General features: G+C 34.3%; 3 protein-coding genes across 6 annotated transcripts in view; 1 reads left to right on the top strand and 2 right to left on the bottom strand.

Annotated features, from left to right (window-relative positions):
- LOC126763001 (kelch-like protein 5) overlaps positions 1 to 15,898 on the bottom strand; it is a 157,061-nt gene that overhangs the window by 111,722 nt on the left and 29,441 nt on the right. The window lies entirely within an intron of this gene.
- The window catches only part of LOC126763003 (kelch-like protein 5), a 106,040-nt gene that overhangs the window by 86,364 nt on the left and 3,778 nt on the right, over positions 1 to 15,898 (top strand). The window lies entirely within an intron of this gene.
- Positions 3,006 to 15,898, bottom strand: part of LOC126763002 (kelch-like protein 17) — a 41,928-nt gene continuing 29,035 nt past the window's right edge. Inside the window, exons 5-7 of one of the 2 annotated variants that reach the window (XM_050480151.1) lie at positions 3,872 to 4,076; positions 3,326 to 3,409; positions 3,006 to 3,251 (exon numbers count right to left, since the gene is read on the bottom strand). In XM_050480151.1, coding sequence (XP_050336108.1) covers positions 3,039 to 3,251; positions 3,326 to 3,409; positions 3,872 to 4,076 — 502 coding nt within the window. In that variant the 3' untranslated portion in view covers positions 3,006 to 3,038. The remainder of the gene's footprint in view (positions 3,252 to 3,325; positions 3,410 to 3,871; positions 4,077 to 15,898) is intronic. The other variant, XM_050480150.1, reaches the window with a different exon arrangement.

The raw sequence follows: 15,898 nt of genomic DNA, 5'->3' as shown, positions 1-15,898 counted from the left end.
AGCAAAAAAGAGGTTTGCCGCACGCACACATTCTTCTTTGGATGCGGATGGTGATTACACCAGATCAAATTGATGAAATCATTTCAGAGGAAATTCCTGATTCAGAAAATCATTTCAGAGGAAATTCCTGATTCAGAGATAGATCCAGAATTATACGAAGTGGTGAGAACCAATATGGTTCATGGACCTTGCGAACCTTACAATCCCACTTTGGTTTGTATGCTTGACAATAAATGTACGAAACACTACTCATGTGCTTTCCTTTCGGAAACGGAAATGGGAAATAATGGATATTCACTGTATTGGCGTCGCTCACCAGACGACAATGGCAGAACATTTAGCTTTTAGAGGCGTGAATATCGACGTTAACAACACATCGAAGTTGACAACACATGGATCGTACCATATTCGCCACTTTTGTCTAATTCACATTCAAAACTCATGTCAATGTTGAATATTGCAGATTGGTGAAATCGATCAAATACGTTTGCAAGTACGTCACCAAAGAAAGCAACATAGCGGTTATTGGCCTTGAACGATATGAGATCAGCAGTATCAAATGGGTCGATATGTGAACTGCAATAAAGCGCTTTGTAGGATATTTACTTTTGCAATTCATGAAAGTTTTCCGACTGTTGTGCGTCTCGCGGTTCAACTTCATTTAAGTCATCGCGTATTGTGAATGGTACAGTGTGTGCAACTTTTTGAGAAGCATGCCAGCAGTTGCATTTGCTGGAACATGATAATCACTGGAAACAGACGAAGGACAATGCGATAGTACTTCGCATGCCACTGAAGTTCGCATACTTTTCGCGAAGATCATTTCGACATATCAGCCTTCAAATTCGCGTTAATTATGGGATACGAAAAAATGACATTGCCGACGACATTTTACATTGTATTCGCTAAGAATTGGAAATGGGCAAATTTCGGTTGATACTTCCAGTGGTTTGATATCAATTTCACCTCCCTTTTGTCAATTCACTTCAACGGAAGATGAATTCATCACGAATGTTTATCCGAACATTGGTCAAATTATCGTAACTGCAATTGCTTGAGTGCACGCGCAATTTTAGCTGCCAAAAATACCGATGTTAATGACTTAAACTGGAAGATTCAAAGTCAAATTCCGGGAGGTTTGCGCTCATATAAATCGATCGATCGTCTTGACAAGGAAGACGAAACCGTAAATTATCCAGTGGAATTTCCAATTTCTTTGGAGAGGCTTGGTATGCCCCAGCATCATTTGCGTCTCAAAGTTGGATCTGTCATTATTATGTTTCACAATCTTCATGCGCCGAAACTGTGTAATGGAACCCGACTGATTGTGACGCAGTTATCGAATACAAGGGACAGCCATTTCAGTTCAAACGTATTCAATTTCCAGGGAAAATTGCCTTTGCGTTGACAATCAACAGGACACAAGGAAATCGGGAAATGCTATGTTTTTCACACGGCCAGATATATGTGGCGTGTTGACGAGTTGGAAACCCATCTTCTCTGTATATTTACGCACCAGAACAGAAATCAAAAAATTATGTTTATTAAGTTGCGCTACATTAAAAAAATGTAGAAAAATCGAAAACAAATCATTTTCGACACAATACAATTTCAACTTTTTTTCATTTCAAAACACATAATTTCACGCAGGACAACGGCTGCGGGGTCAGCTAGTATTTAATATTTTCTTTCAAAAATTTTTTTGTGTACTCTTAAAACATGTATAAATATACCCTCAAATTTTTAAAACGATTGTTTGACTTCTTCTTAATTGGCGTAGACACCGCTTACGCTTATCTCCGAATTAACAACCGCGCGCCAGTCGTTTCTTCTTCTCGCTACGTGGCGCCAATTAGATATTCCAGGTGAAGCCAGGTCCTTCTCCACTTGGTCCTTCCAACGGAATGGAGGTCTTCCTCTTCCTCTGCTTCCCCGGCGGGTACTGCGTCGAATACTTTTAGAGCTGGAGTGTTTTCATCCGTCCGGACAACATGACCTAGCCAGCGTAGCCACTGTCTTTGATTCGCTGAACTATGTCAATGTCGTCGTATATCTCGTACAGCTCGTCGTTCAATCGAATGCGATATTCGCCGTTGCCAATGCGCATAGGACTATAAATCTTTCGCAAAACTTTTCTCTCGAAAACTCGCAACGTCCAAGACTCTGCACCATATAGCAGGACGGGAATTATGAGTGACTTATAGAGTTTGGTTTTTATTTGTCGAGAGAGGACTTTGCTTCTCAATTGCCTACTCAGTCCGAAGTAGCACCTGTTGGCAAGAGCAATCCTGCGTTGGATTTCCAGGCTGACATTGTTGGTGTCAACAGTGAAGATCCACTGCCCCACTGCACTCGTTCACTGCCAGACCCATTTGTTTTGCTTCCTTGTCCGATTGATTGACTAGTTTTTTTTTGATCCCCAAAAATGTCTTTTTTTACGCTGTCACGCTAGGTGTGCCCCTTAAAAAACACCATGCCAAGTTTCATCAAAACATCTCAATTTTTACTCAAGTTACAGTTTGCACGGACGGACAGACAGACATTCAACCTCGTCATCCTCATCATTTATATGTATATTCAACTCTTTATCTATCTCGCTTGGTTTTAGGTGATACGTATAACCGTTAGGTGAACAAAACTATAATACTATGTTCTTGTGAATATTCAGTGTTCCGCTGAGCTCTGAGCTTTATTTTATCTTTTTTGTGCAGTTCTAGATAACTTTCTTCAATTCTACATAAAAATCTAAAACTATTTCGATTACTTTATCTTCATTTAATGTTATTTTTTCACCTTTCTATTACTATCGCAACAGTGATTGTTATAAGAGCACTCTTAATTTTTGTGTCCATCACCACGCTCTTAAGAGAGCTCTCTTGCTCTCTTACATATTTTTCGTAAATTCAAGTTAAGTGCGTTTAGGACCATTCCTTGCTTCCAAAAAATTATTTTTGTATAACATTAGTGATTTTTTATATTATATTTATTAGATAATAATAAAAGAATTTGTTAAATCGAAAAACCGAACAATTATTTATTCACATCGACGACAGTAAGGATTCAGGTACAACAAAGCAGTTACGCACTATACTTTCGGGTAATGAGCAACTTTCTACCCAACAGGAATTTTCTTCATCAAAGACTGATACACATGACTTGTCAGCAGATTTAGACTTGCCACCAAGAGCCCATAGTTTATTGTCCAGCGATACGCAACTCATCCAACCAGGACCAACTTCCAAAGAGCAAATCTGCGAAAAGTTTTCAAAAATATTCAGTTTGACCTCAAGCGATTGGCGAAAATCAACTTAATATATCTATGTACCTGTGACCATGTGTCTAGCTGAGGATCGTAACGCTCAGCACCTCTACGGCTTAAAACATAAATGCGACCTTTATGTGCAGCTACCTGAAATATAAAAAGTAGCGATAAACGTTGTATTTATTTTTAATAGAGTTAAGAGGGCGACTAATTAAGTCAGTGACTATTTTCAATAAGACAATTTCGTTAATTTCTGTGGAAACGAAGTTACTTTTGCTGGTTTTGAAAACTTTAGGGAAGGCTGCAACGGAGAAATCAAATGGAATCTCTTATTATAGCGGCCGCACGTATTTCACAAATAAATTTGAAAAATCTAGACAGAATACGAATTCCGATTACGTTCATCCATCTTTAGTAAACGAAATCCAAAGAGGCGAATGTTATTATATAAACACTTAAGTAAAGTTGTCATATACCGCTGTTGTAGTTGTTTTAACGGATTTATCTCATATACGTCATATACCTTTCTTTGACTCTTCCTCATTCTAACAAATCATGACTTGATGAACGTTCTACTAATATAAATAATTATATTTTAATCTAACTTACACAAGGTAAACTGTGACATTTTGTCATATCCGCGCAAGAAGTCCAAGTATTCGAATCCGGATTGTAGCATTCGACGGATTTTAAACCTCCATTGTTATTATAACCGCCCATTGCGTAAATTTTACCATTTAATGTTGCTGCACCTGCGTTATTTCGTCCAACAATTAAGCTGGTCACAAACACCCAACCATCGGAAGTCGTATATCTGGAAGCAATGAAAACAGAATGCATATCTATAAACTGAAGCGTCAAAATTGATATTTCGTCACGTTGCATAGTCTATTAAACAAACTTATAATTAATTTAATTAAGTCGTTGACAATCTCAAAGTGTTAGAGTTTTCTAAAGTCAGATTCAATCAGATTATAACATTTCGCTGAATGCACTCCTTCTTTCATGGCGAAGTACCTTATTTTGTTTATTATCCATACTACCCTAACACATTTAGTCTAAAGTGCTTTCACCGTTAAGCTTAAAGTTAACCAAAATTGTTAAAGCTCACAATCGCCATCGTTAGATAATTCGTTACAGATTTATATATATTCACCTTTCCACCGACGACAAATCCTTATTACCATCACAACCACCAATCGCGTAGATTTTATCATCTAATTCGACAACGCAGTGCCGACTTCTTGCTTTACTCATGGCGGGCAAATTTTGCCATGTCTTATTTCGTATATTCCAGCTGCGGACGACGTTAAGTGTGGCACTTTCCCAACCGCCAATAAATAATAAATGATCATCCTTTAAAATAGTTCTATATAGTTCGTAATCGATTTTTATACTCGCATATTCCTGCCACTTATCCTCAGTTTTGTTATATTGCAGCAGCTTGGGATTCAGCTATTCCAAAAATATTGTAAGTACATTAATTTAAGATTATCATTTTTGAATATAAGCCACAGTGTGCGTTTACCTCTGAGCAAAGCGCTAGAATTGTTTTCTCACCACAATTTGTAGCACTGACACCACGTGGTTTTGTGAATAGCATATTTATCTTTGGCCGTGCTGTAGGCACTCCGATCCACGATAACGCCTTCAAGACCAGTAGCTCACATCCAGGTAACGGCTGTATATAAACTCAACAAAGATTTATCATTCCTTACCTCTGGTGGGGGGAATTCAAACAGTCTTTCGCCAAGTGAGGAATCTTTCATTCTGATTTTATTTTTAAATTTGGAAACCTTATATACTATTTTTCAAAATATCCTTAATAACTTTATATATGTGTATGTTGACTACTGTTTGAACCTATGTTGTGTGACCTTGGGTTTGTTTTAATGTGCGCACATTTACAAACAGTTGCTAAAATGTATTCTAAGAACCCATGGGTTATCATATGCAAACATCTTATCCTTAATAATGTTTGTGTTATTGTCTGTTGAATGCTATTGTTTTGCATGACAATGCATTTTAAGTATGTGTCTGTTTCTGTATATGTGTATGTATGTTCAATATATTTGAATTAATACCCTGCCAACCACGGCTACCCGCTTGTGACAAATATTCCAAAACAACTACACATTTTTTCTCTATACACTAACACCAACGCACATTTTCGGGTTATTTTTTGTTTACCTAAATGCGATAAAAAAAAGTTGTATGTACATATGTATTTTATGCGTTTAAGGCGGCCTGCACAATCCAATATAATATGTGAAAACAAATGTTTGTTTTATATTTTAAATAATCAGATAATATTATTCTTTTATTTCAGATATTATTATGATTTTTATTTAATTTATCTTTGCTTTCAGAGTAAATTCTATTCGCATTTAATATATTTTATTTTTTCAGATAATATTAATCTTTTCTTTCAGATATTACTATCATTTTAGACAATTAATATTTCTTTTTCTTTTAGATATTGCAAATTCAATATAATTATTATTTATTTTCAGGTATTAATAACCTTTATTTTGTTTCAATCTTTGTTTAGATATTTGTCTTTTATTTTCAGGTATCAATAATAATATATTTTTTTAAATTAAATACATTTTTATTTATATAAACTGTTATAAATTTTTTGTAAACATATAAAAAATAAAATAAAATAAAAATTTTAAAAATAAAAAATTTAGTTTGAAATTTTAAGAAATTTTAAAAGTTGGAATGAGAAAATGCAACCCTGCATCAGCCGTAGATTGGGGATATTAGAGCAGGACAGATATACTTTTTTCTATGACACTGCTGAATGAGCGAGTTAAGGAATGTATTCCTTATAATAGTAACAAACATCAAAACAACCTTTTGTTTCAGTAAACAGAATACAGAAACAACCTTGAGTTCGAACAATTGAAATGCACTATCACTACAACAAACAAGTATCAAAACAACATTGAGTTTGAATAGCACAACAACCTTATCTTAAAACAAAGCAAATGTATCTAAGCAAACAAGTTAATATATTATATTTATATATGCACATGTTTTTACATGTATGAGTGCCCGTAATTAATTTCGAGAGAAAATATTGTGACTTGAGAAATATGTAAAATAAAAAGGAAACGCTTCCGCATATTTATATACATAAGTACAGCAAGCCCGCTCAACATCTTTGCTTAAAGTGTCAAGTGAAGGAGAAATTAAACAGGAAACAACACCCAAACATGTCGGACAGTTATAGTATTGAATAATTAGGCTACCCATAAAGGCATTTAAATTAATTGTTTTTAATGTTTAGCAAGCCACTTAGGAAAGGCGTGAAGTGTTTTGGCCTTTGAGTCAGATGGTTGCTCGCCCTTGCACATACACATGAGGGAGATGTTCATTGAGACCAGTATCTTTCTATGTTATATGTAGTGATTGAATGTACTTATTATGGGTGATCCATTTCGAGATTCCCTACTCTTTGAAAGAAAAAACTCAGAAGCTTCAAATTTAATGGGGATTGTTTGTTAAAATTCGAAAGAACATTCTTTGGCATTTAGTTTTTGAATATTATTTCTTTCAAATGTTAGCCACGTCTAGGTCTCAGATGGTCCATCAGTTGAGTACAATTTTCGATTACTCGTTCGAGCATATCGACTGACGAATGACACGGGTGATATTTTGTTTCAAGACTTGAATGAAAGCGGGATTGTCTTAAGACTTAAAAGTCCTAACAGTTTGATATCAAATGATCTTGGAGGCCAACAGATATTATTCGGTATTATTTTCAATTTAAACCTTACCTTATATAAATTTGTTTGTCTTATCGAATCATTGTTTTATACGAACTTGACAAAAAGAGAATTAACAGCTAACTGCAATATAGCCCAATAAAAAATAGAATCGACGTGTCCTCGGCATAATTGTGATGACACATTTCAAATAAATTGTCATCAGTTATGCTTTGAATGAAAGACATTAGCCGGAATTCCTCTCTGGTTGACCAAGCAAAATACTAAGTGTACAGTAGTACATATTAACAAGAACTAAATACTTGTCATAGCAATCATCAATATGCTACAATTTTGTAGATATGTATTTGAAAGTATGTACATACTTGAGATACATACCATATGGATTTTATACCAATTTTTAGTTGATACATAAATACTAATTGCTGAAATACACAGTTTGAGTCAAATGAAAACTATCATTTTAAATGCAAATGAGCTACAAATTAATCACTGAACAGGAATGTGAAAATTTGTCAAATAGTTATAGTGGTTTCACGAATTCATTCGAGTGTTCATGCATTTATCAAAATTATATATTGCTTTTTCAGAATTAATATCAGATATTGTCACACTTACAATAATATTAACGAAATTCCTTATATTTTGCAGCTTAGTTCAATTAATGCAGCCCTGCGTGGTAAACGCTGATTAGGTTATTCTTCATTATTTTGTAATTCTCTCTCACATTTACTTGTTTTCATTTTTTTCGATTTTTTATATGTGATTATTGGCGGATGCGAAATTTTTGTTGTTGTCACTTAAAAATTAGGCTGGCTCGAAAGTTTTTTCTATATACCGTGAAAATATCGTCCGAAATTACAAAAGAAAAAATTGGTATTGTGATTTTCGGTTTTCCATTATATAAGTTCTAAAGAAATATTTTCATATTTTGCTTAGATATTTAATAAATTTTAACCAATTATTGTCTTGTTATATTGAAAGCTTATTCTTGTAGAGATATTAACAGCAAGCAAAAACTATGCAACTGTATAGTATTGATGATAGGTTTTACATTTTTATACCCTGAACAGGGTATATTAAGTTTATCTCGAAGCTTGCTACACCCAGAAGGAAGTGTCGGAGACCCTATAAAGTATATATATAAATGATCAGTAGGTTGAGCTGAGTCGATTTAGCCATGTCCGTCTATCGTTTTGAAATTTTGCAAACGGCCATTTTCCTTCAAGAAGCAGCTCATTTGTCGGAACTACCAATATCGGACCACTATAACAAATAGCTGCCATACAAACTGAACGATCGGAATCAAGTTCTTGTTTGGAAAACTTTCACATTTGACGTGGTATCTCACGAAATTTGACATAGATTACTGATAATATCCGAAAAATTCGGATCGGATTACTATAGCATATAGCTTCCATATAAGCTGAACATATAGTTACTAAAAGAAATGCACCTGTAAAGGGTATATTAGCTACATTTTTTCTTGTTTTTTTTTTTTTTTTAAGTATTTCTTCGGAGGGTAATTTTAGCCCATTGGCTCTTGCATCTCATTCCACTCAATCTCTGTTTGTTGATCATGTTTGGTATTGTGTTTGTAAAGGGGCAGTAAGGTTCGATACAAATGGGCACAGATTTGACGGCAGATTCTCTTAATATCATTTTGGTTCTTCCTGACTATTGTTGCGGTTTTCAAGCTGACAAATGGCAGTGCCTAGAATACTTAACCTCAGTATATAGGGTTTTTTCAACATCTGAAGTTAATTCACCGGCTTTGGACTTGGCAAATTGTGAGGGGATTAAATGTTTGGTTACACCCGAGGTGTTAGGTTTTATATTTCTGCATAGCAACAATAACAATTCGAACAAAGAAGAGAGAAGCCTAAGATACGTTTATAGAAAGATTGAGGGGCGTCGGCTACAAGCAACACTTGCTAACTTTAATCGAAACATTGCAACTCTGTGCAACAGTTAAACTTTCATCTTTCTTGATTAAGTGGATTGTAATAACGCAAACTGCGAGTAAAACTGTTTTGCTCATTGGCACATTTCTGCCAGCCTATTGTTAGCGCATCCTCTTTGCCTTGCAGCTTGTCGTTGTGTGTGCGTGCTTGTGGCAAGGTCTGCGGCTGAAGGGCAGATGTTTTATGATTAGCCAGCTCTCCTCATTCCAAGCCACATCAAATCGCCATAAACGTGGCAACGGAATAATTGGAATATAACTCGAGTAGATAAGCCGCAGTGGATGTACCCCAGAATTGAGTTGCCTTTCCTATACTTCCTCACAAGCTGTCATATTAAATTGGGAATTTTTGTTTAATAAATGCGTTTGCTATGTTGTGTATTGGACTGTGTTTGTATGCATTATGTGTTGTATTGTTCAGCAATATGTATTTTCACGCATTCAATTAGAGATTATGCCAGCGGTCACTTTGTGGCATAACAATGGGCTCTTAAACTAAAGGATCTCATTAAATAGTAAACTCGTCTGAAATAATTCGGCGTTGAGTTATTACAATTTTAATGGATAGAGATTGATTCGCACTTGTTTTTCATTGACAAAAAAACAATGCTCAGAAAATGTCTAAGTACTATAAATGTTCCAAGCTCGGAAAGTTCTTTCTTGTGTTGATAAACTTTCTATTAAAATCCGTAAGAATTCAATATCCTTTATTCAAAATCTCTATATAAGGTATTTTTATTATGCTCCATATATACGGTCTATCTGAATTTCACTATGATATCTTACATATTGACATGTAAGTCAAAAGGTCAAACCAAAGATCGAAAATATTTATACTAGATATCTATGGAAACTAATGACCCGATTACACTAATTACAGCATCAGGATACATTGTATTTCTCTTCTCTCAAAGGGGAGAAACTTTGAGATTGATAGCTATTTTCAGCAGAAAGTCAGACTTAAGCACCGTGGCAAGCTTTAAATAGTGGCTATTCGTGCAAAGTGCATATGCCATGATCTGAAATTGTTCTTTCATTGTATTCAGTAATGTTTCCAATTTCGTAATGGAAATATATACGGTTTTTCTGAAGCTACTGGTCCACCCTAAACGTCGTGAATTTGCTCATTTTGCCTTTTGAAAACGATAACAAAACTGTTAATTCTGATGCGAAGAAAATTCACAAATTATTCATGAACAATCATTACATTCACCTAAATTGACAATTTGGTGTGGGTTTTGTTTTTAAGGAAGAAGTTGTTTTTGACATGTGGTTCCAACAAAACAAATTATTGCGAGAAAAGTTTGTATAACACTGAGATAGCTTTTTTCAAAAAAAAAAGACAAGACCAAATTCGACGGTTTCCCCCTATTTCGGGTCCTACGAATCGAACTGCATCATTACTTTTTTGAGTTACAATCATGGTTTCATACAAAAATTTTTGTTGAAATTTTTCATCAAAGTGGCCCATTGTAAGAGAAAGGCACATTTTTCTTCGGTCTCTAACTTTTTTAATGTTGGCTTTTTTGGTAAACTTTCTTTGGCAAAGCTTCTCAAAATAAGTTCGTCTTTAAGTTCTTAGATGCTGTAAACCCCAAAATCAATGTTTCTTGTGTCCTTATAGCCAATATGTCGAAAAAACTGAAATTTAATCCATTTTTTTTAATGTTTTTTCCCTCACGTTTCGTCAATATTTTATTTTACCCTTTGATACTTATACATACATTAAGTGACATCTTGTAATAGTAAGAAACTTAAGCAAAGACAACGTTCTGAGCAAACTAACCATTAGAAAAAAAACTTAACAAAATTTGTATTTTTTAAAAAAGCTACACTAACTATGTTTGTGTGCTGTTTTATTTTTTTTGTATCTTATAAGTGTTATCGATAAGTATAATAAATTTGTACACAATATTTAGATTAAATTTAATAAGACTCATCTATCAATGTCCAACACAAATCAGCAAGCAACGAGTCAAGCTTTTAACCACTGCACTGATAAGAAATAACAACAAGTAACGTTTGAAAGAAACGTTAAATGCTTGCCTAAGAGTCAAAATTTAAGCATAGATTGCAGTAGTTAATTTGACTTTGACTTCGCGAAAAGAACATTGTTTTAGTACCTTGTATATTAAGAAAATAAATTAAAATGAATAAGTGTCCTATTGGCCTATCGTTGTTCTGCTACGTATGTGGAAAATTTACAAGCCCTCGGAGTAGACGCAAAATATCTTCGGAAACTGCTGGCATCTACGAGGAATATTTCGATTTGCCCGTTATAAGAGACGTAGATTGGGTGCCAAATACCATTTGCACGCAATGCAACAACAACCTGCATAACTGGTCAAAAAGACTGTGCCTAAAAATGGGGTTCGGCATCCCAATGATTTGAATAGATCCACAAGGGCATCATACTGGTAACTGCTACGCGTGCAAGAACAAATTTGCAAGACTCAACAAAAAAAAACACAGTTTACAAAAGTGTTCAATCTGCACAGCTGCCAGTATCTTACTCAGAAAATGTTCCGATACCAAGATGTCCAAGTCCAACTGACAGATATATTTCGCCAACATTTTCCACCGAGCCTACAGATCTACTCTCAATGTATAACCCAACCGAAGTTGAAAGCCCATGTCGTCACTTGGAGATTTCCGAAGCCCGTTTGAATACGATGGTACGACAGCTGAAATTATCGCAAGGACAAGCGATTTGCCTAGCACATCTTCTTCGATCGGTAAATATATTGTCTAAAGATGTGAAAGTGTATGGATACCGCAAAAGAGAGGAGGAGCTTTTAGATTTCTTTGAGGCTAATGGCGACAATACTTTTTCGTATTATAAAAATATTCCTGGTCTTATGCAATACATGAACTGTGAATACAAACCAGAGCAATGGCGCTTGTTTATTGACTCGTCGAAAAATAGTTTAAAAGCAGTATTGCTGTATGTGGATAACACAAATATTAATATAAAATATATATATAATATTGTGTACAAATTTATTATACTTATTGATAACACTTATAAGATACAAAAAAATAAAACAGCACACAAACATAGTTAGTGTAGCTTTTTTAAAAAATACAAATTTTGTTAAGTTTTTTTTCTAATGGTTAGTTTGCTCAGAACGTTGTCTTTGCTTAAGTTTCTTACTATTACAAGATGTCACTTAATGTATGTATAAGTATCAAAGGGTAAATTAAAATATTGACGAAACGTGAGGGAAAAAACATTAAAAAAATGGATTAATTTTCAGTTTTTTCGACATATTGGCTATAGGAACACAAAAACCATTGATTTTGGGGTTCACAGTCATCTAAGAACTTAAATACGGACTTATTTTGAGAAGCTTTGCCAAAGAAAGCTTACCAAAAAAGTCAACATTAAAAAAGTTAGAGACCGAAGAAAAATGTGCCTTTCTCTTACAATGGGCCACTTTGATGAAAAATTTCAACAAAAATTTTTGTATGAAACCATGATTGTAACTCAAAAAAGTAATGATGCTGTTCGATTCGTAGGACCCGAAATAGGGGGAAACCGTCGAATTTGGTCTTGTCTTTTTTTTTGACTGTCACAGTGTAATCGATTATTTCAAGATATGGTGACATTGAAAGGTCTCCTAGTTGTGATTTAACACCATTCAACTACTTCTTGCGAGGTTATTTCAAGTCATTTTTTTTATCAATAAACCAGATTCTTTAAGTCAATAGTGAACTACTCGAAAATTGGGTTAATCGAATTCGTTTCCATTTGAATGATATTACATATATTCAGAACTTACTTGTATTAATTGAACGGTGTTCTTTTTATTTTTAAATTGATTTTATTAGAAAACCCTCTACATTCAGATATAACTTTTGGCTCAACATTAAAATAACGCTCTTAATTGCATTTTTTATTGAATACTTGGCGTTACAGGACAGACATATCGATGCACGCGCTTGACAAGTTTCTGGTTTTATTAGTTCCATAAAGAAGTAATTTTGGTTAGATTGGGACCAGGTCTACCTGCGACCTTTAGTGCTAAAGAAATATCGGTATTATGCAGTTCGAAGTTATGTACTTCGACTGCGTTCAAACTCAGAGTTTTCGTTATAATAAGTTGAAATTCATTGCAAACGAAAGACAAAATCAAAATCAGCGCTCAAAGCCTAGATTTGATGAGCCATCCTACCCATGGTCCTGGATTGACACCGAATGACTTCTTTTCATTCCCGTATATAAAAAGCAAAGAAAGAGGTCCGCTTTTTCGACACCTGAAGAGACGTTGATGCGTTCAAAAGCCATGTTTTGGAGATGCAATTTACAAACAGGGTACAACCGAAGCTAATGATTTTTCTTGTTTTCAATAGAATTTTTATTTAGGAAGATTCGATATAGTATAAATGTATTTTTTTCAGGCTAGAGTCAGAAACCGCGAAGTTTAGTGCTGAGTGATATACCTTTGGACTACTAAATGATGATAAGCTTAGCAATCATTACGATCTTACTATATGTATGGTGAAAATTTTTCTCAGAATTATGGGTTTGGCGAAATTGTAGTGAATCGTAGAAGTACGGACCAAATTCTTAGTGGAGATGTACTTGTATTTGGTTATACCTTCATTAATTTTCAGGACAGCACACTCGACAAGCATAATTTGATTCCTTTGCAAGTCTCTCGTTTTACTGAATAAGTATGGATACGAGTATTCGTTTGGCATTCAGTGATTCGCTCCAGTATTACGCGGAGTGTGGCAATGATGGGATTGAATTCTATAAGATGGGACTGTATTCGGGTAAATCGCTTGCTAATAATTCCTTCGGTAGTTGTTCTATGCTCCATATTGCTTAAAAAGAAAAGCGTTCAATTACTGCGTATAGTATAAAGACTTTTGCAGGGATCAAACATCAAGCTGAGACTTTGCCTGGTTTGAATTGTTTAATAGCGTATGTTTCTTCCTCGAAGAGCAGAGAAAATGATATTGATGAACAAAACTGAAATACTTATGTTAATATTGTCTCTCTAAAAAAAATTGAAAAGTATAAGACACAACACAGAAATTATTCACCTTTAATAATCTGCAATCTTACCATTCTAAAGATATTGAACTTTTGGTCGTATGGTTTCACCCCTCTTCAATATATTATTCAAGAAATATTCCAGAAAAATGTTCAAACCATCTGGTTACTGCTGGATAGTAGGTAATTTAATAGTATTGACATTTCTAGTTTTTGGTATTGCAGCCGTCACGTGGTCAACAGAGTTAATTAAAGCTTTCTCCAATGTTAAATTATCACATCCAAAAATTTTGTAATGATGATTGCAAATCATATTTTTAGCTGATAATTGTTCAATTTCGGTGCAACAAATGTTCTCCGTGTATTCAGGCGTAAACTAGAATTATTTCCTATGATAACTTGATTAGCCGGGAGCCTCGTGATTACTAATAGATGAACTAAAGAAATATATAAAACTAATGACGTGAATAATAGGATGAAAATATGAAAAACATTAAGTTCGGTTGCACTGAAACCATAATATCCTTGACTGGAGCATTCTTATGGCATTTCCTCTTTAAAGTTATCTTTATATCAATATATAGTGGCCTGATCTTTATAATATATTTGGATATAGTAACAGTGCTTTGGATATTAATTTGGCAGCTGCTACACCTACCTACAAATTGAATTAACGAAAAAACAAATACTATATCAGCATAAGTATTAATTAATATTAAATTAATATATAAAAAAAATGGCACTGGCATCGCTAAGATGATTGATTGCCTACTGGCTAAATCAGTATCAGCCTTCCCACTTTTACACGTCAACACCATTCCACACATCTTAGTGCACAACATTGGTACGCCACATTTCCACCCTCACCACATCAGCCAATTCGACATAATTAATTAAACTTCTTTATTCAATTACTGATATAAACTGGCTTACATACTCTCACGTAAGTGTACAATCCTTTATCTTAATTTGAAAATTTTAATTTCAAAATGCTACTGTCATTTTAATTCCACAAAAAATGGAATTATGTTGACTTTGAAGAATAAGTTTAGGGTATGTAACAGTTTTTAGTCGTATTATATCATTTTTGTACTGTAGTATTCATATAGTACACCATGTCGTATGAGCAATACACAATGTGTAAATCAGTTGCATGAATGCTCGGCACATTTTATGCATTGCTTTTACTTCGTATTGCTTATGAAAGAATATCTTCACGGAAAAATCGTTAAGGTCCTCTTTTTAGATTAGGCAATTCTGTATTAATATATTACTTCCTCAACATTGTGTACGGATATTTATTTACTTAACGAAAAATATCCAAAAATCTTCGGTATATAGTACTCATGAGAAAATAAGAATGACTTGGGCACAGTTTTTCCCTTCGTTGAAAAAAAGAGCTTGTTTAAGTTGGATAATTAAGTTAACCTTTAATTTATTGGAAAATTGTTCACCAGATCTTGGATCTTATTAGTTTTAAGTTATTGGGACTAAGTTTGTATTATATGTTAAAACTAAATAGGTGAAATATAAGTAAATGCACTTGCCCTAAATTGCCAAACCACCAGCATACTTGTGGTATTTAAGTGGTTGCAACTGCAAGTTTTTAATGCAACATATTACTTGCGTGCACCATTTGGATATCGACTGATCGACTATGGCGACAAACTTTGCGGAATGCGGAGAAACTAACAAGTCATAAAAGGGAGAAAACACTAAAGACTCACAGACAAATATGCAGCCGCAGAGACGTTGACCAGCGTCATATTCTTACAGCAAAGAAACTGCAAAAAACAACAACAAAACACCGAGGAGATACATATAAACAAATATTTCTGCTGAGGGATCAAGGCAACTTTATATAAATACTGGATTTTCTCTTGAAGCCAACTTTAAGCACATATTTACTTTGGAACGTGAAAAATCGCTGATATATG

This window comes from Bactrocera neohumeralis, chromosome 6 (genome assembly GCF_024586455.1).
Source record: "Bactrocera neohumeralis isolate Rockhampton chromosome 6, APGP_CSIRO_Bneo_wtdbg2-racon-allhic-juicebox.fasta_v2, whole genome shotgun sequence".
NCBI lineage: Eukaryota > Metazoa > Arthropoda > Insecta > Diptera > Tephritidae > Bactrocera > Bactrocera neohumeralis.
Note: the sequence above shows the minus strand (reverse complement) of the source record. Positions and strands in the feature narration are given on the sequence as shown.